The sequence below is a fragment of the Oryza sativa genome, chromosome 9 (assembly GCF_034140825.1).
Source record: "Oryza sativa Japonica Group chromosome 9, ASM3414082v1".
Classification (NCBI taxonomy): domain Eukaryota; kingdom Viridiplantae; phylum Streptophyta; class Magnoliopsida; order Poales; family Poaceae; genus Oryza; species Oryza sativa.
The window spans coordinates 13,871,821-13,897,663 of NC_089043.1; the positions used below are offsets into that span (position 1 = coordinate 13,871,821).

Sequence of the window (25,843 nt, forward strand, 5' to 3'; positions counted from 1 at the left end):
ATTTTCATTTTAGTTTGTTTTCTATTATTTAAGATTAACTTTCACTATATTTTCCTTCTCAACTATTTTATACAACCTTCTTTAGCAAATCAACTAAATTTCTATATATTCTTTCTTCCCCACACAAATTTTCTCTCTCATCAACTTACAACTAAATTTTGGAGACAAAAAAGTGTGCAAAACATAGCTGCAAATGTAATATGACAAAAAAACATTGGAGGATGAAGTTGCAAACCTTTTAGGCACCTCCGATTTGTATGTAATCACCAAAATAAATTCACTAGGAATTTTGGCATGACCTTCCCTCTTTTTGGAAGAAATTTTGAAGCTTGATCAGGCAGCTGGAGGAGGAAGAAGACATATATATAGGGGTGGGACTTTAGTTCAGGTTGGTAATACCAACCAGGACTAAAGTTACGATCTTTAGTCCCGGTTGGTGTTACCAACCGGGACTAAAGATCCCGGGGGGGCCTGACAGGCCCTGATAGCATTTGAACCGGGACTAAAGATCAAATATGCCCGTTACCCTTTTTAACCGGGACTAAAGATCATCTTTAGCCCCAGTTTTTATTGCATCTGGGACTATTGTGGAATTCGGCCGACCGACGAAAGATGGTTTCTCCACCAGTGCAACGTACCTTACTACTGTTGGAATTTAATCCAATTAACTAATTGAGTCTTAGCCTAAACATGATCACCTTCTGCTTATGCGGAAATTAATTGATCTACTGACCTGAGATGAAGCCATTGCTTTTCTTCTTTCTTCTTCTGTTGTGAGATACCTCACGAACCCCTTCCAGTGTCTAATCGATCGGGCGATTGATTTAGGGTTTGAGGTTAGAGAGAGATCAGATCGTCACCTGCCTCCCTCCTTCTCTTTCTTTTTATAGGCGACACTGGTGGGGCTCGGGGGTTTATCTCAATCTGAAATTCGAGTCTATTTTGTACCGATCACACAAAACAAATTTATCTCTTAGTTTGTTTCTTGTTAGGATAGGAAAACCGGTGGGATTTTAACCTTATCCTAACTAACCGGCATTAGCCGATAAAATCAACCAACATTCTCCCCTTGATTTTGAGACTAACTGACGAGTTTATCAAATAAAATAGCTCCCCAAAGCAATGTGTCTTCGACAACATTATGCGTCACCGAGACAACAAGACCTATAGTTTACTATAGTACCCAAATAAACTCAAGCTTAACTTAGTGGGTGTTGATTGAAAAATTAAGTCCCCCTCATCCAGGATCTTAGTGAGGCTCTTATTTATGCATGTACTGGCCAGAACATATCTTAATCAATCTTAACTTTATGAGCCTTTAGAGTATGGATCCATGAGCAAAAGCTTAGCTTAATAATAATTCGATCCTGGGACATATCTTTCACAACTATATCAATGTGTTAGGCAGAAAAGACACAACATGTTGCTACTAGAATAGAAAACTGTGTTCAATTAGTGCACAACTTATAACACAGTATAATTGAGTGGTTTACACCTTTTGAGTGGTTTGTGAGCGCTATTTACCACTCTTAGTTCTGGGAAATATGATTAATCATAACATGCTTTAAAATCTAACTGCATCATTGACTATGCAGTAAGAGATTATTTTGGAGCTTTTCCATGGTTATTGCTCCCCTATGTGTGGATATAGCTTAATCCAAATAATCTTTATAAATATCCACACATCTCATAAAATAAGTGTCCAAATGTCTCTAAACTTCTGAGATCATTGGACTTTAGAAATATGAGCATGTTACTTAAGATTGCCTTGTGAATAATACAAAACATTCTTAATATCAGTGGTCTAGTCTGGATTTAATTAAATACTGCCAATATTCCCAGTAAAAATGTATGCCAAATCTGTATGCATCCAGATTTGAGCTAATCTCAAGCTTCTGTCAGCTGAATCATAAATGATTATCTTTATAATTTAATTTCAGCTTGACTAATCTTTAACTGAATTCTCTGAAATTATTTCTTTCTGTCAATGTATGACTAACTGATATAAGGCCTGTACTCCTTCAGACCAAAATAATTCATGGAAAATTTTCCTCAATTTCTAACAGCAATATGCATAGCTTGACAATAAAATGTCATTAGTATAGAGTACCGGTGAATGAAATTCCCACCTTTAATTTTCATGCAGCTGTCCACCTCACTTGGATTGTTCGAAATTTCCATTAGAGTCGGGCTTAATTTCATTAACCCACTTAAATGACCCACTATTTTGACTCATTTAGAAACTTCTACTAAATTCTTTATTTTGTTCATCAATCTCAATTATTCTTATATGGTTCGAAAACCATTTAGATGAACACTTTAATGTCTTATTTTGTTCATCCATCTCAATTTACTTTTACATGGTTCGAAAACCATTTGGATGAACGCTTATTTTTTAATGTCTTATAAGGTGAACAAGCTTTATTTAGTGTTTACCACCATAATCCGATCTCATAACTTCATTTGATTAGTATCTTAAATTTCTTAAAGGAAATCGGAGGTCGCTTATGGGTAAACATAGCCATAAAAAATCATTTGTTGGCTAATATCTTAACTTCGTGAAATTTCCACTTAAAACTAAACAACGCCATTAAAATCTAAGGGAAAGAATATCTCTAACTCACGAGACGTTCCAAACTCCCCTAGGTATGTGACATAAGCGACAATGACACTATTTCAATGACGCCTTACTTCCATCATTATAGAATAATTATTCTCCTCATTCTTATTTAAGCTTAGTTCACTAATGACGCAGCCGAATTTAAAACATCATCAATGTTTGATCATGTCCACAAATGGATTTCTTAAGTCTGCACCCTATATGTGACTTGTCTTTCCATAACAAAACCCTCAAGTCATGTTATGTATATTTAATTGTGCAAGTCACAAATTAAGAGATACAAAATTCTAGCGTCCACATAATGGAGCTATGAGTCATAAATGAGGTAGAATAATCTTCTCTTATTAGAGCTCTTGATGAGCTCCCACTGATTGTATTATTTATTTAATGGAAGCATAATATCTTATTTTTCATAAACTTGAATCACTTAATTTTACTTAGTGAATTATCATTTAAGTAATAATAGATGTCAGAAATTTCTAAGGGTGAAGTGTCTCGACCTTAATGAGACATATATTCTCCCCTAGAAATGTGGCCGGAAAATAAGGCCATAATTTCGACAATGTCTCATAATGATTCAACCCAAAAAATAATGCCCTTAATCTTCTTATTTAACTACTTTATTGAATCAGGACATTAAGCATGTCCCTATTTCTTGCAAAGAACTTACACAAGAAAATTTCAAGGGTAGCATACATAGGACATAGAGGCAATTTTATTTCCCCTTGCGAGGAATATGAGCTTTATTATCATTAAATTTGGAATTGCTACAACCCCATAGTAAAGCTTCATCTTTGCCATCAAATGACAAGATTAATAGGATCTTACTTAGTTTGCCTCTTAGTCTTCTATATTTCTTATTGATTTGCGGAATGATGAACCAAGTCAATTATGGTCCACTTTGTCTTAGTATTACAACTCTGAAAATGACCGTAGTCTAATGGGAGAAGAATCATATGAAATGGAGAAGTGGCGCATATGAAATGTGCGATGTCCATCTCACTAAGTTTGCACGCCATGTGATTTATTTCTTGTGCTACCTTTTAAATTATGGCGGCAAATGTGCATATGCACTAAAATTGTACTAAGCATTAGTTTTGACAAACTTCTAAAGTTCATCTCAACGTTTGCTAGATACAGTTTCGCAATGTCATGCTCAAAATTCTCCCCTAACACTAATAGGGATGATAATCTCAATATTTATGAGTGACATGCGAAACATAGCATTATATTGGCCTTCTCCCAGGCTAAAGATGCCTCTTGAGTTTAGGAAAAAATTAGTGACATTAGCTGCGGGAGCCACAAGGAATCCTTTGTTAATGCTAAGTCATACTCAAATAGGCCTTAGGCTCAGTTAAGTCAATGAGGAATAATAATAATAATTCCATAGACTTTAACTGATAAATAAAATTAAGTGGCACTATTATTGTGGTTGCTTGTGCAAATTACGTACAATAGTACATTAACTTACGCAATAATAACTTAATCTTTATTTCGCTTTGCATCACCGTTGGGCAGAGACAAAACGAAGGAATCAATAAATGAAATTACTTATAATCCAAAATCAAGTCACCGTTGGGCAGAAATGATTAGGGAATAAACATTAATGTCTTAAGTCACATCACCAAAAGGTAGAAGTGATAAAGTAAAAAAACCCAAATCAAATCACCATACGGTAGAAATGATTAGGAAATGACGCCATTAGTGATGCCATAGAATTAAAATTAAAATCCTTAGCCATATCACCGTTGGCTAGAAATGGTAAAGGAATTAAGCTTACTGACAGAGTAGATCCTCGATCACATCACCGTAAAGTAGAAGTGATAAAAGGAATTAATGCACTAATGGCATCAATAAAATTCTAAGTCATATCACCATTAAGGCCAAAATGACAGAGAAAATAATTAGATTTCTTCCCTTAATTACATCACCGTTGGGCAGAAAATAATTAAGGAAATAACAATCTTAATGAAATCATCTTTCTTTCTAGATAAACTTCCCGCTGGTTCCATTTATCTAGAAATAACTTACTCAGTATTGCAACAGATCTTAAATGATAAGAATTGCTGATGGCATATAATTAGTTTACCATGGCTTTAATCAATCATATGCAAAATAAACTTAGAATTTCATAGTCAAAGCACCATTGGTCATAAATAATTATGAATAATCTTAAAATTAATTCCTTAATTATATCACCATTTGGTAGAAAATAACTAAGGAATAAAAAATTATAATTGACATGCAATTATAATAACGTGGGTTAAATATAGCTTCATATCTTAATGCTTCTAGTCGAATTTCTCGTTGGTTCCATTCGACTATAAATAATTAAGTTTCTAAGGAAATGACCATCATAATGATGTTGACATGAAATCATAAATACTTTCTAGTTAAATTTTCATTCAACTAGAAATAAATTAAATGGCTTAAAGAAATAATAATCTTAATAAATATTGACATGAAATTATATTAACGTTAGTCAAATATAATATCATATCATTAATTTCTTTCTAGTTAAACTTCCCGTCGGTTCCCGTCGGTTCCATTTAACTAGAAATAGTTTTCCGAGTGATCAAATAATTGACCATAATTTTCCAGCAATTTTAAATGGCTAAAATAATGCCAGATGAAATTGTGTAATTTTGAAATTAATTAGGGCGTTTAGTGAATTAAATTGATTTCGGCCCAATTCTTCCGTAGTCGGCCCAAACTTGGGCCGGCCCGTTTTCGCGTGTGTGCGCACGCGCTAGCTGAGTGCGCCCCAGCCAGCGGCCCAGGTGGCTTCCGCGGCCGAAGGCGCGTGGCCCGTCAGTGGCGCTGGCCCAACGCGGAGAGGATCCGAGCCGTCCGATTGATGGACGGCTCAGATTGTTCTTGCGCCGGTAAAGTCGCCGACGGGGAGGGGTAAACCCTAATCCCCATTTTCATTTCTCCTCTTCTCTCTGATCTCTCCCCCGATCTAATCTCCCGGCGAGCGAGCGAGTGGAATCGGCGGCGATCTTGGCGGTGACGGCGTTCCGGCGAGGTGGAGCACGCGTGCGACGACGAGCACCGAGCGGCTTCCATTTGCGCCGGCTGGGGGGAGCACGCACGAGGGCGGCGGCAAGCCGTGCCGGGTGTCGGCGGTCCGGCGAGGCGGGCGCACAAGCGGCGGCGAGCACCGATGCGGCCCGGACCTCGTCGGCGGGGGGGCGGAGCCCGAAGGCAGCCGCCAAGCCGACGCTTCCCGTCCCCGGCGAGGGAAAGTGAGGAGGTGAAGTGGCGGCGATGCCGCTTCCCGGAGAAATTCCGGTGGGTTTAGAGGCTTCGAAATCCGGTAAATTCCCGATCCCAAAACCCTAATATTGAGTTTAATCTGGATTTAATTCGGGTTTTGGTCTTAGGGTTCTTAGAACCGAAATTAGGGTTTCTCGAATTTTGGGGATTTTAGGCCGATTTGCTCCGGCTTATTGGGGAAATTTCAATCTTGTTTATTCCCTTTTGCCTAACAGTGGGGAATTTCAATCTAGTTTATCCCCCTGTTTTCTCCAATTTACTTCTTAATCCACTGTTCTTATATGATAAGAACCTAGGGTTTATGAGTTGGGAACAACGAGAGTTTCAATCTGATTTATCTCATTCGTTCTCCGCTTAGTAAAATTCGAGAGAAAAGAAAATCTCTCTCTGATTGAATTTCTCCCACTGTTAGGCAAAAGGGAATAAACAAGATTGAAATTTCCCCAATAAGCCGGAGCAAATCGGCCTAATATCCCCAAAATTCGAGAAACCCTAATTAATCAATAAATTGATCTGTGAAGGGGTTTCTAAACTAAATTGTTTTTGAATGCTCGATGTAGGCGTTGAACACCGGCGGCCACGGCAGCTCATACGGGAACGCGACGCCGGCGTGCGCGTTCCGCTGGTGCTCCCGTTCCACCGCCATGGTCCGGAGCCACGCTTCCTCCGACGGCGACAGACAGCATGAGGTACCCCCTTTCCGCCCCCGACGATTACGCCAGCGATGCCGCAGCCGAAGTACACATCTCCTTGCGGCCCGGCAGCCCGCGGGTGGCCACGGACAAATTCAGGGTGTTCTTGACTGAGCAGTGAGCACCCAGTCGCCGTTGCTGGGTAGCCAGGAAAATACTCTCAGGTGGTCGTCGTTGCTCACGCCGATGATACGGAGCTCGCCGCCGCCATCGTCGTCACCGGCGACGACCCTGAACTTGCACTTGCGGGACCACTCCCTCATGTGGTCTGGGAATACGACGATGGAGAACCTCGCCGTGAGCTCGTCAAGGGCTAGGCGGCTAGGAAGGCACCGAGGCTGCCGCGGCGTCTCATCTCCGACGTGGGGACGGCGACCATCTGGTAGCGCCGCGTAAGTGGCTCGCAGACGATGAGGCCATCAGGGCAGCAGCGGCTGTCGGAGTCTCGGCGATCGTCCAGGAGGCGGTGTCCGGGACGAAGTCGAGTGAGAGGCGGCAGCCGTAGACGAGAACCGGCCTGGAGACGTGGACGAACGCCGCATGGGAGACCGCGCCGCCAACGGCGTGGTATTGGCCGACGAGGTCGGGCCCGTGGTGGACACGGAAGCGGCGGAGGAAGACACTGCACCGTCGGCGGCATCAACGACGACGACGCGGCGCTAGCGCTTGCAGACGGACGCGGCGCGGATGAGGCAGGCGGCGGATCGGAGTGGAGGCGCAGCAGGACGAGCTCGAGGACTTTGTCGGAGATGTCGTCGACCACCCACGTAGCCACGTAGGCCTCGCCGTCGCCGGCAGCAACAAGACGGTCTTCTTCCTCCGCGCCGCCGTGCTCCGGTTCTTGCAAGTTGCGACGGCTCATTCTCGGATCCATTAACCTTGATCTTCTTCTCGCGTTTGTTTATGGCTTGTTATAGAGTATACCATATCGTGCATCATGGTAGTATTTTATACTCACTCCGTTTCAGGTTATAAGACTTTCTAGCATTACCCACGTTCATATGAACTAGGAAGGTAGTCCGCGCATTCGCGTGGGCATATATTTTAAGATGTGTTTGAGATATTTACAGTTATAAGGATGGAATATTAACTGTAGAACACCTCTCATGCTTCAAAAAACAAATCTCCGTATAATTTTTCTGTCAGCATAGCGTATAATTTTTCCAACCTAGCTTTATACCATACACTATTTGGTTAATCCCAATAAGTAATTATCAATAGTCTTTATCATATAAAATAAGAAGGAAAAATTAGTTTGTTTTAAAAAAATATATCTAACAAATTAAGTGTAAATTGAAAATAAGGTGTTTTTGTCTTTAAATTGAATGTTAGTGGACATTTTTCTAACAAATCTTAAAAAACTTTTATCGCTAACAAATGTTTTTTATTGTACCATCAAGTTAGACCTCCTTTTGTTTGTTGTATATTGATGCAATTTGTTGCATACTTACATATGAATCAATAAACATAGAGGAGATATACATATCCTAGTCCTCGCTTCCCTACGATACGTGTGATCTATGGTGCTATTTTTTTTAAAAAAAATAGCTAATCAACATGAATCTTAAAATTGAAATCTAATAGTAAGAAATATAACTTTTAAACCAACTATATACTGCTACCTTAGTTGCTACCTTAGTGTAACTTATATATGCAATAATTTTTGGAGGAATTCATAATTCCATGGCGTACCATAGAGAAAAATCCATTAACATCTATGCACTTAAAAAAAGATGCAATGGTTAAATATAATTTCGCATGCATTTTTATTTTTGAAGTGTGGTGTATTATGAATGCGCGCTTGAATATCTATCCATGGTATATTAAAAGTGCATTAAATACTATCTAAGGTTGATTACATGGTAATATAATATAGTTTAGAGCACTTACACAAAAGATTATTTGTGTTGCTCAGCTTATTTGAGCATACTAATTTCAATAAAATTATGAAGGTACTGTATTTTTATCCCGTGGTTTATACGATTTATATATGAGTTAGCTTTTTTTTTTTTATTTAGCTATGCATGTTTGCAAAACAATGTATGCTAGTGCAACATGTTTTAATTGTAATTCAGTTGACATGTAAAAGACTAATGGCGTGTGTTCCTTCGAATTTTTTATTCAATGGCTTGCACTATTTATATGTAAACTATGCTCAAATCTTATATTCTTATATAGTATAATATAGGCACATGAAGCTTACATTACTGGAATGACTCCAACAATCAGATAAGAAAACAGGCGTATAACTTATAATTATAATTATTGATTGTTTCTTTTTGTTTGATAGCTTAAAGAAATAGTGAGAGGAGAGGAATGAAGAGAATAGGGTCGAACCATAGAGGGAAAGGAAAGGTTGGGTAGTGCTTTGCACAGGTTGGTGGGAGAGGGATGGAGGAGACTCTCTTTTTCTAAATGATTTAGCTAATGATCAAATGCTTTTTTTTCTCAGATTTCTATAATTTTTAAGGTGTGCATATCACAGGTTATGAATTTCTATGAAGGTAGATTCAGTTTTAACTGGAAACCGATGATAAGATGTTTTGTGTTTTCCTTTCTTCTAAGTTTCTTCTAATTTTTTTAAATGTGACATATGTTGACTTAATAGTGACCCCGTATTTTCTCTAATTTTTATTATATAGAATAATTTTTGATGACATAATATATATTGTCAATTTTTTGTTGTTTGGTTGTTGGTCTATGTTCAAATTATGTATTTCAAATTTTATATACCAAAATATGAGTAATAAATATTCTCATTTTCTTATTTCGTTATAGATAAAACTAAATAAAAGAACATTACAAAGAAATTAAAAATCAGGTGTTATTTGGTTGCAGAAGAGATGTTTATTCAAATTATGTATTTAAATTTTTATATAGTAACATATGGTTAATATAGATCTTAATTTATTTATGTATCTAATTATAAAAATAACAGTTCAAATAAATTAAACATTAGATATAACTACGATGATTTAGCTATCTAACTGTTGATTATTGTTCTTTTGAATTCTTAGTCAAAAATACATCGTTTAATAATTTATATAATCATCAAATAATTAATCATCCCTGTCTATAATAATATATGGCCCAAAGTCTATAGCCGTGCCTGACCCGTTTAGCCTCAAGCTAAGAAATTAAGTTAAAAACTACCATGTATTATAAGAAAAATGGAAAGAGGCAAGGAGAGGAGAGGCGGTCAAGGGAGGGAGTAAACATGTACGTGTGCATATGTACGGTACTGCGGATGGGAGAATATTTTGTCAACCAATTTAAGTTATCTATAATTATTAATTGATCTAATATACTGAAATAATGAATCACCAAGCGTTTTATAAAATATCCATGTGGCAGATTAAGAGTGTTTATAGGATATTTAATGAATTTTTTTAGCATATAATAGAAATAAAGGGATAGAGGGAGAGCTAGCTAGACTTAATAGATCAAAGTCTATTTGAAATAATTTCAATTTTCGTTATTTGGGGATTAAAAAAGCAAACGAACGGAGGACAGCAAACGTATGACGTTGTATGTCGTACGTGCGTATTCCCCACGGAGACAGGATGGAGGGATGTTTTTTTAAACAGTGATCTAACCATCTAATATAATGGGTCCACCGATTTAAATGAAAATCAATGGTCAGATTTATCTATTTTATTATGGTGCCACGTGGCGGTATGAGAGCGTTTATAGGGTGCTATGTGGTGATGCGAGAGCATTTATAGGAAGTTTAATGGACTTTTAGTAGATGATAGATAGATAGATATACGCTAATGATCTAGACATATATGTATATATATATATATATGTATATATATATGTATATATATATATATATGTATATATATATATGTGTGTGTGTGCAATGTTAGAAAGTCTTATAACCTAAAATAGAGGAAGTAAAAAATTTAGTGCTTATTACTTTAGCCTATAAACAATCACCTTTACTCGAATTACAAATTAATCTACTGACGTGCACTAGAAGCCATTGAAAATTATTCCTCTATTTTTCGTCTTTCCTTTTCTTCTTCTCCCTTCGGCTTTGCTTCGCTTCTTCATGCTAGGTTGCGCCGGTGACTAAGATAGCGTCACGAACCCTGATTTGAGGCTTTAGGCTTTATGGTTTGGCGAGCGGTTAGATCATTAGAGCGTCCCCTTCCTCTCTGCAGTTCTTCTATTTATAGTACTAGTGGGGTTCGGGAGCTTATCTCGAATTTAGATTCGAAATTAGTTTTAACCAACCACAAAAACGGCATGGTTCCAATTTACCCCAAAAAACTTTGTTCTTATCTCTTTAGATCGGACTTGTGGGCTCAATCCGAAAAATCAACCAACAGATATAACATTTATATGATGGATAAAATCCTTATAAATATGAGATTTAAATCATAATGCTTGGAGTAATGTGCCATATGTCAAAAATTACATGTTATTTTGTGTAATTTGAACCATAATATATGTGGTTTTGTGAAATTTATTCTTTTTTAATCTTTTTAATAACTACTAGCAAAATGCCCGTGCGTTGCACCGGGTATTAGCGGGGTGACTGAAGTTTGATATTAATGATTTACCAAAACACCATAGTATAATTATTAGCATCAATTATATGTACAGTGATAAAAAAAAGCCATGTTTGTTTTTTTACTATTAATCTCAATCTCTACTACATCATTCGTGTATGAGTCAGTTTTTCTAAGTTCGTTCGTTTTTTAAAATACAACAAGGACTTCTAATTGCATCTCATAATTTTCTAAAAACGTCCAATAAACGACCAATGAAACCACACACAATCCTAAAAAAGTAAAACAAAGCAACATTCAATTCAAACTATATATGCCATTAATTAGATCTCAATTTCAAAGAGATTATGGAAGTTGAACGGAGTCAATCAGAGTTATGGATCACAAGATATGGATTTTCGAAGTTTGAAGGAATTATAAACCGAGGGGAAGAGTGTCACGGTGAGGAGATGATTTAGACTTCCAGAGGGGTCTTTGGGTTAAAGAGGGATGTAACATGGACTTTAGCGGACAAAGAGGACTTCACACAAACTCCTTTAGAGGGATCCATCTCTTGGGATCGGCCGAGGCAAAAAAAGGGAGCCAACACAGACTTGTACAAGGAATCGACCTCATGGGCTTGGACAGAGAAGTAGGGGGACATGATATAGACTTTTAGAGGGAGAGAGTTCAGAGAGGAAGAGTCTAGACTGTGGGTCCCACCCCCTTTCTCTTTCTCTTTTCCTTTCCCCTCTCTCTCGGCCTCATCTCCATCTCTTCCTTTTGAGCGCTGCACCAAGGGCGAGCGAAGGCGACGCGACTGGGGGTGGCGGCGGTCTGGCGCAGCTCGGCGGCGCCCTGGCGCGACAGTGCACGCGGGAGGAGGTGGAGAGGAGAGGTCGGCGCCGCGTGGTGGTGGCGGCGACCTGTCGGTGGCGCGGTGCGGCCGGGGTGGCGGCTGGGCGGCGGCCTGGCACGGGTGGCCGGTGGTGAAGGAGGGGAGAGGCTAGCGGTGGGGAGATGGAGACCGGCGGCGGTGGGGATGGGAGAGAGGGCGACCAACCACCCCCTCCCCTTCCTCCCTCCATCCATCCATCCTTATCTCACCCAACCACCCCCTCCCTTTCCTCCCTAGGTACGTCCTCCCCATAACGCCGCCCGACTCCCACCCGCCCCCAGCGTTGCTCGCCGCCTCCTCACCACCGGACCTCGCCGCGTGGCCGTGCCTCCTCAACCTTGTCGTCGTCGCCTTCGTCCTCCCTCTCGGCATCTCTCCCGTGCAGCGAGTTGGTGTGGGCACAGGAGCCGCAGCGGCGGCTCCTCGGCGCGGTGGTGGCGCGGCAGCTCCACTGCACATGCAGCGGCGGCGCCGCGGCTCCTCGGTGCAGTGGCGGCTCCTTGGCTAGGCCGTGCCTCCTCGGCCTCGTCGTCGCTGCCTGCTCAGTGGCTCCCCGGCGCAGCGGCTCCCCCATGGCTCGGGACCTCCACGACGGTGAGGTGGCGAGGAGGAAGTTGGGTGAGGAGCAGCAGAAGCCTCCCGCTCACCCCTCCTTCCTCCTCTGTGATGTTGGATTATCTCCTATCCTGGAATTTTTTTTTTAGCTGATTTCGATTGGATTGGGTTAGATTTGTGATGATTTGGGATTGGTCGTGGGATCTTCAGAGCGGATGAATCAGAGGGAGGAGGTGCGCAATGCATGGACTAAGACGGATTTGTGCGGTTTTTATTATTCTTCTCGTTCGATTTCGCTTCCTCTACGTTCTATGTTTGGTTAGATTTTGTATTCGATTGAATTTGTGTAATATCGATGTGTGGCGCGTGTGGGAACGGAGGGCTCGATTCCGATTGGGATTGTGGGGGTGGGGGTGGGGGGGAGGGGATTGCGATGGACGGATGAAAAGGCGAACGTTCGAGGTGACGAACGGAAAAATCCAAATCTTTTAATTAGTTAAGATTTAGGTTACATGCAAGAGGGTTGGAAACACTTTACCTTTTTCTAGAATATAAATAGAATAGTATATACTCCTATATCGTATCAATAGTAGGATATTAAAAGTTTCATTATTAGGCTCTGTTCGTTTCCTGGAGTTCCCAACTCCCCCATCTCATTTTCCGCGCGCACGCTTTTCAAACTGCTAAACGGTGTGTTTTTTGCAAAAAGTTTATATACGAAAGTTGCTTAAAAAATTATATTGATCCATTTTTGAAAAAAAAATTAGCAAATAATTAATTAATCACGTGCTAATGGACTGCTTCGTTTTCCGTACCGGAGGGATGGGTTCCCAACTCAACCAAAAGAACAGAGCCTTAGTGTTTTTCACGTATTTTGGTAAAATAATAGGACGCCCTGTACCACCCTATCCTTCAAATCTGTATTAGCGCACTCTGCATAATAATTGAGGCCATATTTCTCATAGTAGCTTGCTTATATGAAAGGGTACCTGGAGGTAAATCTATATAGAATTTTCATGTAGTGGCGGAGCCAAAAATAAGATTTTTGAGCCCAGACAAACTTTAATATAACTAGTATTTGAGATAAAAATTTCAACGTCAATTTACTTATCAATCTAAAGTTGTGTTCTCACCAACGAGCCTGGGCGGCCACCCGGACTAGCCACTGTTTTCATGTGGGATAAACACTCGGACCTAACGGTTTAAACCGGAACCGGAACATAAATTAACATGCTGAGGTATTACACGTCCCTTGAACAGATCAAAGTTATATGTACATGCACCATTTAAATACGTACTGGTTTTCAAATACATAGCTTCCTAAAATCCGTAGTCAAACCTTAAAATCTTGAAACATTAATATGCAAAATCCATTATACTGAATGGTCTTAATAGATTTATCATGAAAAATGATAAGGACTAAATTAAACCTGTCCATTAAAGATGTGTCCTTGCGAAAGGGCCTGTAGCCTAGTGGTTACAAGAGCCTCAGTAGCACCTGAGGTCCTGAGTTCGACTCCTCCTGGGAGCGAATTTTCCAGGATTTAACGGCGTTGTGCTTTCAGTGGTAGGCGACGTACCCGTCGACAGCGAGGCGCCTGTGGTGACTTCGTCAATCTCTCCAGGATTTGCCGGCCCAGTCTTCGAAGATGCTCGTAAGGGTAGAGTTTGCGTGCGTAGAGTTTGCGTGCGTGCGTTCATAGGGGTGAGTGCGTGTGCGTTGTGAGTGTCTGCGTTGTACTGTGTAATTCTCAAAAAAAAAGATGTGTCCTTGTCTAAAAGACCATATCTTTACCTATTATAAAAGTTTAAAATGTTTTTGTCTACTTTTGCACGTCGTTCCAGTCCGATTCCGGTTTTTTCATCCGGCTTTCCAGAGTCTGTCGCGAGCACGTACGCATAGCCGTCCGACCGCCGGCCAATCTAGCATCACTAGCCGATCTCCTCAATCGGAGCTTCCCTTCCTATTCCCTCTCACCACCAGCTCCGCCTTGCTGAGAAGAACCTATTTCTCTACGTTTCCCCTCCATCTGCCGCCACCATGAACCACACCGGAGCCTCCTCTCTCTCCTCGGGACAGAGCTTTTGCCGACCGCGTTCCCAACTTCTCCCTCAATTTCACTGTTTGCCGCCACCTTCCCAGGGTACACAGCGAGTGGGAACACGTTTTGCCTCCGACGTCGCCGCCTCCTGGCTACAGGAGCGCCGCCGCCCTGCTCGCCTCCCCTCTCCCTCCTCTCGCCTCTCTGAAAGAAGAAAGAAGAACGGAGGGAGGAAGGAGCAGAGAACGAGAGATAAAAAAAAATACTGACAGGTGGGTCTCTGGACAGTGCATTTTTTCTAAATTTCATCCGTCTTTTTTTTCGCCGTTTTTCCTTCTTCTTTTTTTTCCATTTTTCTTTTTTTTCTCCGTTTGTTTTTTTTCCTTTCTTTCTGTTCGCTTTTTTTTATCCGTCTATTTTTTTCTTTCTTTCTGTCTTTTTTTCGCCCTTTTTCTTTTTTTTCTTATTTTCTGTTTGTCGTCCATCTATCTTTTTCGCTGTTATTTTATCGGTCTTTTTTCACTTCTTTTTCTGTCCACGTTTTTTAAAACTTTTTTTCGTCGCCTTTTTTCCGGGTTTTTTCATCCGCTTTTTTCTTCGACCGAATTTAACGGGAGGATCGATTTTGGCATGTACGGACATGAGATTATCTTCCGGTGGTTGAAGATGGCAATCGACTATGCGAGTTGGATCTATATCACGGGGGATCGCTAACTAGCGATTGATTGTCCCAGGCAATCGTTTTTTTCACCACTTTTTCTTTTCTTCACCATATAGTTTTTTTAGTTTATATATCCAAAGTTTATACATATAGGGTTTACACATCTTTTATAGGTCAAAAGTTGATATACCGATTTAAATTTGAATTTGAATTCAAATACAATTAAAGATGAATTTGAATCTGATATATAAACTTTTGACTTATAAATTTTAGGTCTACAAACTTTAGGGGTATAAATTTTAGATGTGTAAACTTGATTTATTGAAATTTGAATTTGAATTTAAATACGTTTAAAGATGAATTTGAATCTGATATATAAACTTTTGACTTATAAATTTTAGGTGTACAAACTTTAGGTATATAAATTTTAGATGTGTAAACTTGATATGTATAAAGTTAGTAAAACAGAAAAGTAGAGCGGTGCAAAAAAAAATATCGCGTGGGGCAAGGGAACCGATCGCGCCATAGGAGTTTCGTATAGCTCCACTTGTGAGTTGGGTCAAGAGGCAGGCTTGTGGATTGGGTCAAGAGGCAGGCCAAATAAAACGATGTAGCGGGCTCGGCTGAGATTGAAAAGTAAGGAATGAATGAATTTTTGGTTCAAAACCAAAGAGTAAAATGTACGATAATAAAAAAAAGGATGAAATAAACTTTTGGTCTAAAACCAAAGAATAAAATGTACAAGTAATCCAAAAATATTTTACCCGTGCAACGTATGAGCATGTTTTCTAGTACTACATTAATCTTCAAAGGAGTGGCACACTGGCACAATACACGGACGATTATAATTTCTCAGTAAAAAAGAGGCCATTCCACTCCAGTATAATCTTCAAATGAGTGGCACAATTCAAACGCACCCCCATCCTTCATTACGGCTCCATTTGCTCAAGAAACACGCGTTCAAGGTCACCGGCCATGGCAGCTCGTACGGATACGTCACTACACCACCGGCGTGGTGCTTGGGCTCATCGATCTTCATGGTGGCGAGCTCGATGGAGATCACCCGCCGCCGCCGCCGCCGCTTGTCCACCTCCGCCGGCGCCAGGAGGACGCGTCCTGCTCCGGCGTCGGCGATCACCGCATTATTACCAGCGATGATGAAGCTCTCCGGCGCCGTGTGCGCCGGTAGCTGGAGGCGCTTCTCCATCCACCACTGCTCCCTGCGACGGGCGAAGACCGAGGGGACGCCGCTCATCAACCAGGCAATGCGCACGTCGCCGTCGGCGCCGGCGACGACCCGGAACGCCGACGACGTGCCGTCGTCGCGCCGCCGGGCGCCCTTCATCGCCTCCGGAAGCGCCACCCGCGAGAACGTGCTGTAACTGTAAGTGTAACAACTATGAACAAGCATGCGGTCGCCGTCGTCGTCCATCCGCCAGTAGAAGCCGCCCGATGCACGCCCCACGAAGTGGACGGACTCCGCGCCGGAGATGTGCACGCCGGTGGCCCTGCCCGCGAGACGCCAGCGGCTCCAGGGGCGGTCGCAGGGCCAGGGCCACCTCTCGGAGCCGAAGACGAACGCCGTGGCGGTGCCGAGGTCGGCGGACACGCCGGCGTACCCCTCTTAGAGGGCGACGAACACCTTGAGAGTGGGCACGGGCATCCGGCTGCAGACGTGGTGGTAGTGGTCGCGGCGCAGGAACGCGCCGATGCAGCGGTGGTGTTTCATCTCCTCCAGGCGAGGGATCAGCCGGTACCGCCGCGTCAGGGGCTCGCAGACGACGAGGTCCGGGAAGCAATGGCGCATCCAGCCGGACTTCCTCTTGGCGAGGAGGAGGAGGCTGCCGCTGCTGTCGACGAGCCGCCATGAATCGCTGTCCGGGAGGAAGCCGAGGGAGAAGTGGCGGCCGTCGACGCGGGGCTGGAGGGAGGGAGAGGCCGACGGAACGAAGACTGCGCCGCCGCTGCCGCGTCCGGGGTAGTAGTAGTGGCCGACGATGGGGTTGCGGCCGCGGCGGTGGAACTCGACCGCACGGCAGGGGGAGCCGCCGCCGGCGCCGATGATGCGGCGCCACCGCTTGCAGGTGGCGGCCGCGCGGATGAACCAGTGCGGCGACGCGAGGCGGACGAGGACGCGCGTGAGGAGAGCGTCGTCGAGGTCGTCCACGGTCGTCGCACGGCGGCGCAGCGGCCTCCTCGTGGACGCCGCCGCCATCTCGCGACGCCGCCCCTGACCTCCCGCGCGTGGTACCCGGGGGGTTTTGGTGCGCTTTGCTGTAATTTCCATTCAGTTACGCACTGATCACGGAGTCTTTGTTACAGGATTTTTTTTGTGGTTTTTAGAGAGAAACTGATCAAATTTGGATGAACGATTCGATTACAACGAAATTTATTTGAACCTCCGAGCAATGAAGATTGAAGGAACAAAATCTGATATCGACAATTGGCATTTCTTTCATTGATGCAATGGTTAAACTTAGAGTAAATTTCACAAAACTACAGATACTATGACCAAACTATCACAAAACTATAGATTTAAGGAGTTGTATCACAAAACTACACATTTAGCACCAAATTTATCACAAAACTACATATTTAAGATGAAGTGTCACAAAACTACATGTTTAGTAACTAAATTATAATAAAATTATAGGTTTAGAACCAATTTAATCACAAAGTAATAATGTTTATAGCTCCACCATAACAATAGTGCTAGGGATTTAAACTCTAAAAGTTGTAGTTTTGTGATAAGTTCAATATTAAATATGCATTTTTGTGATACTTAACCTAAAATCTGTAGTTTTGTGATAAATTTGATGCTAAATGTGTAGTTTTGTGATACAACTCCTTAAATCTGTAGTTTTGTGATAATTTGGTTAAAATACCTGTAGTTTTGTGAAATTTACTCTTAAACTTAAGATTGCAATGATCAGTACTATGCCTTGGGTGGAGAAGTGCGTTGGATATCTCCATATTTGCAGGCATCGAGTTCAGCCTTCGTTTGAAGTATTATTCGGCATCTGATCAACGAGTGCGAAGACGTCTTGTGGATCAGGCACCAGGATGTGATGTCTTTTCGTCGTTTATTCCTTGTCGGCGTCTGGCTACTAGACAGGGGTGAAGCCATTTATAGTTAAGAGGGTGTGGGCAGGGCGAAAAAGTCATAAGTAAGAGTAAGCAATGCTAACGATAAAACAAGACATCATGTGTTCTGCCATAAAAAAAGCTTGAATTTAGCTCTTTAGTTGTATCATTTGATATTTGACAGTTTGAGACTTGAGACACCATGCTCGACAGCGAGACGCAATGGGAGGACGGAGAGAGTGTGAAGCCAAAGCAATGAAGACGAGGAGTTGATTTACGTTGTCTCTCCGTCTCTTTCTTATTAATTAATTTTCTATATCATGTTTATTGATAATGGACTAAAAAACATGCTAATGTGCTAGTTAGTACAGCAGGGAGGATGGTCGGATAGGGGGGTGTTGGCCCCCTCCAGCACCCTCCGTAGCTGCGCCCCTGCTCCTATAGATTACTTGAGAGTTTGCTGCCTTAGGAGGTCCTCGAGAAAATGATGTCGTCAGCACCTTCCTCTTAGATTGGTTGAGAGAGGTAGTCGACTGAGGATTGTTCTCCGTCAACTTAGTCGATGCTATCTCGATCTCAGTGGTTGTTGGGTAAGGAGAGATCGGCACGACTGCGTAGATGGGGAAGATGATGATCCGACTTGCATTCATGTAAATGCATGTTGCCTTGGATCTCCCAAGCTTGGACGGTTGCGGATGTTCTCGTCAGAAAATCTTGAGCTTGAAGCCATCTTGTCCAAACCTTTTGCACCAAATCCTACTACTTGGCGCACTACTGTCGATGGGTTATATCGCAACTACGATATTCAGAAGTATCAGGGAACGATGGTGCTAAGGTCTATATGAAACTGTATCAAGCAAAGAAGGACAAAGATTTATATTGGTTCAGACCCCTCGTAAGATAATAGCCCTAATTTTGTTTACATGCGATTATGGATGAGAATTCCAAAAAAAAATTACAATGGGAATAAACTAACTACCCTAATCCGTCGTCTAGGATCCGCCGAGAACAGCTTAGCGAGATCTAGTAGACAAACACGGCTTCAGCTTCCTTCGGTGTATCTCAATGTGGTTGGTGGCTACGGCTTATAATTCAATGATCCTCCCTGAGCAAGGGGTCCTTGTATTTATAGCATGGACTGTCTTCTTCTCTAAGTAGAACTCGGAGAGTCGCGGTTGAACACGAGACGAAGGAGACCTTATCTCATCCGAGTAGGACTTTGACACATTCTACTCGCGAAGATAATTTCCTTCCTATCACCATATTTCCTTACTATAATATCACCTTGTTGATGCGAAAAACACACACTGGCCTGGAAGATCTGCTTAACTTCAGTACAGGTCCAAAAATCTTACCTTTAGGTTCGTGAGTGTGCCAATTGATTTGATCCTGCAATCAACAAGAAATAAAGACAGAAAAAAAGTGGTTAAATCCATAAATGATAGCCGATCGGCCAGTCGCCGATGACATATCATTTATCTTTGAGCCGATATCATATTTGAATCGATCGACAGTTATAAATAGGCAAGAAAGAACTAAATCTATTCGATCGGTTGTAGATATTAACGGTATATAATACTTCTGTCGATATATACTTAAATCAAGTGATTAGAATAGATCGGTCGTCATGCCAAGATAGTATGATTCACTTAGATCGAAATATACATTAACAAGGAGATTATAAGCATTCATAACATAGCCAATCGGATGGATTCAGCATGTATCGGCTAATACTCCGATATTACTCTATATTAAGATATTAAAACAAGCAAAAATATCAAAAAAGAAGCTTAATATACCTAAATGCAACAAGATCTTAACATAAAGGGCAGATTTAACATATCAATCAAGCATATAGGATATAAAGTAGTTAAATCAGGTAAGATCGGCTGAAACCCCGATGAAACCCTAATCGGCAACAAAAAGCAGGCTAGAGATTGAGATTCTAATCACGACTTATAAGGTCAAACTCAACTGATGCAGCTATAAGTATGAAAAGAATGACAATATCTAGACAATCAAGCCGTTGAATGTTTCATAGGGTGGTGGATACCCTATATAATCTAGGTCAATGTTAATATTTAACCTAATCGGTTGCCTTCCAGTAATAGATGTTAGTTGATTGAGGATTAAATAACAATATTGCCAGAGATTGTATAGGATATATGATAACTCGACGATTTACATAAACAGGATTAGAGTGTTATAAAGATGGAAGTACTAATCCCGAGAACGCAAGCCGTCATGACAAGTTTACCTCTAGTTGGAGATCGAAACGATGCAGCTCAACCCGAAAGCAAGAACTCGTCGAGATGAAATGAAAGTAAAAAGGGTGGCGATGCGCTGAGATTGTATTGAACGTGTGTTATTTGATTACATGGGTTTGGGTCATATTTATACCCGAAATACAAAATATGTCCTTGTCGGACACGACTCTTATCTCTAACAAACTCTTAAGATACCATAAGTCTTTGCGGCAGACTTTTGCCCAAACTTATCTCTAAAAAAATTACATAAAATATCCTAATTAATATATACAATTGCCTTTTCAAGACCCAATCCGTGCGTGGCAATCCATATGAAGCACATTAACTCAACCCGACGACGTGTACCGAGTCACATTGTCGGAATCGGCTCAATCGGCTACCTTGTCTGACTCGAACTCTGCTGATTCTGATCAGAGCTGATTCAGACTTTAGCCGATTCTTATTCTCTTTCCGGAACAATCTATCCCTGGGATTCCGCTTCGATTTTATCTTCATTTCCGATACTTGAATTACCAAATTTGGTTGTTAACACACCTTCGTGTATATCTGTAGGTATATGGCATCCATATATTACCACGAACCCACGTATAGGAGTTATGCCTTATCCATATCCTGAGAAATAAAATGATGATTCAAATGTAAAAGTAAGGTAATGTGGTATTTTTGAGCCAAGAAAAACAGGAAGATAATTTTAACATAGATTAATCATCTAAGGACTAAAAACAATTCAGGTGATATGATTTAATGAGAGAAGAAAAGGTGAGAGATAATTTGGATCATAGATTAAATATCTAAGGGATAAAAACAATTGATGTGACATGGCTTAATGAGAGAAGAGATAAATAACATTAAGGAAGTGAGGATAAACTCTATAGGTGTATAAGATACTAAAAAAATAATGGAGACATATATTAAAATGTTATATGACTTATGTGGGATAATGATTTAACATGCTTTTATTTTAAATCTCTAAAATTTAATAAATTATAGAATTATTGATAATATAGCATGCTCGTATGTTATTTAAGATGTAATAATTGTTAGTGGCTTATGATGTGGCATCTTTACATGTTAAGCTTTAGAATTTAGTAGGTTGTAAATTTATAATAAGATGGAATTGGTACCTGAGTAGAGATTATGCTTGATGATCCAATTTTTCATGAAAAAAATAGGTGAATAGCTAATACGCCCTGAAGTTCCATTATAGGATCAGTTTAGTCTCTGAGGTTTCAAATCGTCCCAACAAGTTTCTAAAATTAATTGTTTGGCTTAACATAGTCTTTGGACAAACAAAAACACCATATAAGCATGCCACATCATCCTCGCATGCAAGGGCAATGATGAAAATGAGCATTCTACGTTGGTGTTGCCCTGTGCCGCGGCAATGCGACTTAACTGGAGCTATCGTCGTGCAATGTTGCGATGACGCGGCCATCGCTTGCCAGTGCCCAAACCCTAGATGGAGAAAACAAACCGCGAATGGGTAATAACGGGCCGAGTTTATTTCTGTTGTCTCTTTTTTTTCATTTACTTTTTCCATTTTATTTCCTTTTAATATGGTATATAAGGGTAGAATGGTCATTTCAACCATATCCTTGCATGCGAGGATGTTATGGCATGCTTATGTGGTATTTATTTTTGGGTTTAAGGACTATATTAAGCTGAATAATTAATTTTGAGGTCTTGTTTAGATTATTTGAAACCTCATAGACTAAGGCTCAGTTAGTGTCTTCTATAGATAAAGATTAAAAGCGAGTATGCAAAACGAGAAAACCATTAACGCATAATTAATTAAGTTTTAATTATTATAAACTTGAAAAATGAATTTATCTGATATTTTAAAGCAACTTATATATAGAAGGTTTTCGCATAAAATGCACTGTTTAGCAGTTTGAAAAGCGTGTTAACGGAAAACGAGGAAAAATATGTATCTTACAAAGTTAGAAAGGGCCTAAACTGATCTTGGACTGAATTGACTATTAAAAAAATAATCCCTAAAATAGATTAGTTCTCGTTCTGTTATGCATAGAGGTGCCCTTGTAAGATTCAATGTTGCAAAAAGCAGAACATTTCTGAAATATCCACTAAAAAAATCTGAAATCGGGAATTTTCACCATATATCGTGTAGAAATTTTGAACATTTTTTTCTATATGATTAAAATCATATATTTTTGGTTAAGGAAATGGGGAAGTATGTGGAGTAACTTTGATAACCACAAATTCCGTCTCCTCAGTGAGGAAAAACTAAAAAAAAAAGAGAGACAAAGTCGCATGTATAAAGTCTTCTTTCTCTGTTTTAACTTGTATAGGTGAATTTAAATATGGATGTTTACTATAAGTGATGTACCTCATCCTCCTTCCGTTGTAAAATAATTTACAACAGGTACTATTAATTTTCTCACTTAAACCACTCGTTTTTTATTTCAAAGCTTTCCAACACTAAAAAAGGTGTTGTACTTTTAAAGTGTAATGTCATAAATATAAGCATATATTTTTTTTCAATTTAGTGTAACAATCTAAGACGAAATAGTGGTTAAAATAGCAAAGTTAAAGCTGTTAGTTATTTTAAAATGGAGGGAGTAATTATCTACCATTTCTGTTTCAAAAACTATACAAAATAGTACTTCTCCATCCACAAAAGTTACACATATTTCATATTTTGAGTTTTTCCAAATAAGTTGTTTCTATTTGTAGTCTTTATGTATTCAAACTTAAGAGATAAATTAAGTGTTTTATTAGAACTCAAATAGTCATCTAAATACTCATTGGTTACATGTATGTATTCACTTATTGATTTTGTAATATCTAAGGTGATTTAATTTTTTTCTTAATCTTAGTGTCAAAAGTAATATATGTAACTTTCGTGGATGGAGGGAGTACGTGACATGGAAATAACGAGTGTATTTAAGGGAATCACCTTGATACTAATATATACCCGTGGAATTAATTTACCGTGTGCTATCTATCTATCTATCTATCTATCTATCTATCTATTATATACTAAAAGTCCATAAAACTTCCTACAAACGCTCATAAGTCGCCACGTGGCACTCCTACAAACGCTCCTAAACCGCCGCATGGCACTTTTAATCTAACCGTCGATTTTCACTTAAATTGGTGGACCCACTATTCTAGACCATTAGATTAGATCTATTTAGAAAAGTCCCAGCTTCATCGAAATTATTTACCAGAAAAATTCAAAAATTAATGTACACACCGGATATAAACCTTCCGTATTGTTCTCTTAAAAAAACCAAACACACGTGCGTACGTACAAAGATTAAAAAAAAATCAAAAAACCATATGTATGCCGTAAGAACAATACAGTCTTTCGAATATAGTGTAGTACGTATTGTGTATGCCTTTCTCTGTCTTTTATTTATCAACGAACAGCAAGTACATACTTAAGACTTATCTATCTATCCACGGTCTTTAAAATAGGATTTCCTATATTATAAAATAAAATTTATTACTCTACAAATATGCACGGTTAAACTAGATTAATATAAAGTACCAAATCAACTGTATTTAAATGTTTATCTTTTAAATTATTTCTCAAATATATATCTAACTTATAATCCTTTGTCTTTCTTTAATTAAATAAAATACTAATCACTTATAATAGTTATATGGAACTGCTAAATTCATTACGACACATGGTGCCGACATATAATACGTAATGTGATAATTATTTTTCAAATAATTTAGCTAACATATAATAACTAATGTCATGATCATTTTTAAATTAATTTCACATGACAAAAATGATCAACTTGGTGTCAAATTCGCTTGACAAATATATAACACTAATTCAAATCTACATGTAGAAAAAGTGAAACAACATTGTGGTTTACAATCAGATTTGATTTTATTTTAATTTATGTGATATTAAGATTCTATTTTTTTTAAAAAAAATAGAACTATTTGATGGGAATTTCCAGGCAATGACCTTGCTATATTACGACCCCTTAATCCATCAGGAGAATTACGGTCATATATGGTTTTTCTTTGCGAAATTGGTTTGGTAACAAATGAAAAATCATTTGCATCAAACTATTCATCATATATTTTTTATAGTTTAGAAATTCTAATATATCAAACATAATTGATAATGTATGTCATACACCCCACTGAAGTAACTATAAATGCACTCCAACAAATTAGTTACTTTAAATAATTTTGGAAAATATATTCTTAGAATAAGTAAAGATGTCGCATGTAATTATGAACAATACATGAATGAAAACAAACCGAAGCTAAACTATATATCTTATTCAAAATATAAAGAACAATATGGTACTCCTAGATGTCACGGTTGTATGTCTGTTTAGTTTTTTTTTATCAACATTGCTCATCTGAAAAGAGAATATTGTATCTACACAATAAAAAAAATAAGCATTACTGATTAATACCATGCATAATTTTGTCTACACAAAACTTTGAAAAAATTCACTAGGGAAATATTTTCATCACCTACATTCCCTCTTTTTCTCCCATAAAGGGCACCAAGCATGCTGTGCTACCACAAGTGTAGCAAGGGTCATACATATGGTTGAGTTGAAGCCACCCCAGCAAAGGCCGCTATTGACAATACTGCATAACTTTGTACTTACTGATGCAATAATATATGAGGGTGCTAATAGTGAACTAGACATTAAAATTACGCTTCATGCTGGCATTGCGGGGCACGACTATGTCGACTCAGGACCTATGTTTAAAGGCAGTGGAGAAATAAAGCCTCGACGGATACGGTCAGCTTCAACCATTAAAGGGGACATTCATATCTGATTTTAACGGTCATCAAAATTAAAAAAAATCTTATAAGTTATAAGAAAAAAAATATGATCATCGGTTTACTTAAATTATTTAGAAAAAAAATAGAAAAATAAAGTCCCCAAAACCTCGTCCTCCCCGGCACATGCACAAAACATTGCTGGTCCCCTTCAACCTTGGCTCATGCTCTCCGCTCTCCATTCCTCCCCCTTCCTATGAATAATACTGAAAAGACCTTATTTTTAATATATACATAACATTTCTAATCTAATTGTTGATCTGTTAAATAATTAAACCAACAATTCTTTATCCATAATGCCTATAATTTTAATCTAAAATAAGACTTGTATAAAATAAAATAGAAAAGTAGAAAAAAAAAGTCAATAGGGATTGAATCAAATCAATTAAAGAGAATATAGTAATAAATTTCTAAAAAATAGAAATGCCATAACCATCCATCTAACGTGGTATTA

The 25,843-nt window shown here is 39.6% G+C and overlaps 1 protein-coding gene and 1 long non-coding RNA gene across 2 annotated transcripts; one reads left to right on the forward strand and one right to left on the reverse strand.

Annotated features, from left to right (window-relative positions):
- Positions 1-5,536: 5,536 nt before the first annotated feature.
- LOC9270003 (uncharacterized) lies at positions 5,537-7,686 on the forward strand. Its single transcript, XR_001539951.3, has 2 exons — positions 5,537-5,939; positions 6,460-7,686. It is a non-coding gene; the product is annotated as an uncharacterized lncRNA (long non-coding RNA).
- A 9,177-nt stretch (positions 7,687-16,863) lies between these two features.
- Positions 16,864-17,681, reverse strand: LOC136351817 (uncharacterized). The gene has a single exon (XM_066304193.1). It carries the CDS (start codon positions 17,531-17,533, stop codon positions 16,871-16,873), a length of 663 nt encoding a protein of 220 aa, XP_066160290.1. The 5' UTR covers positions 17,534-17,681; the 3' UTR covers positions 16,864-16,870.
- Positions 17,682-25,843: the final 8,162 nt, after the last annotated feature.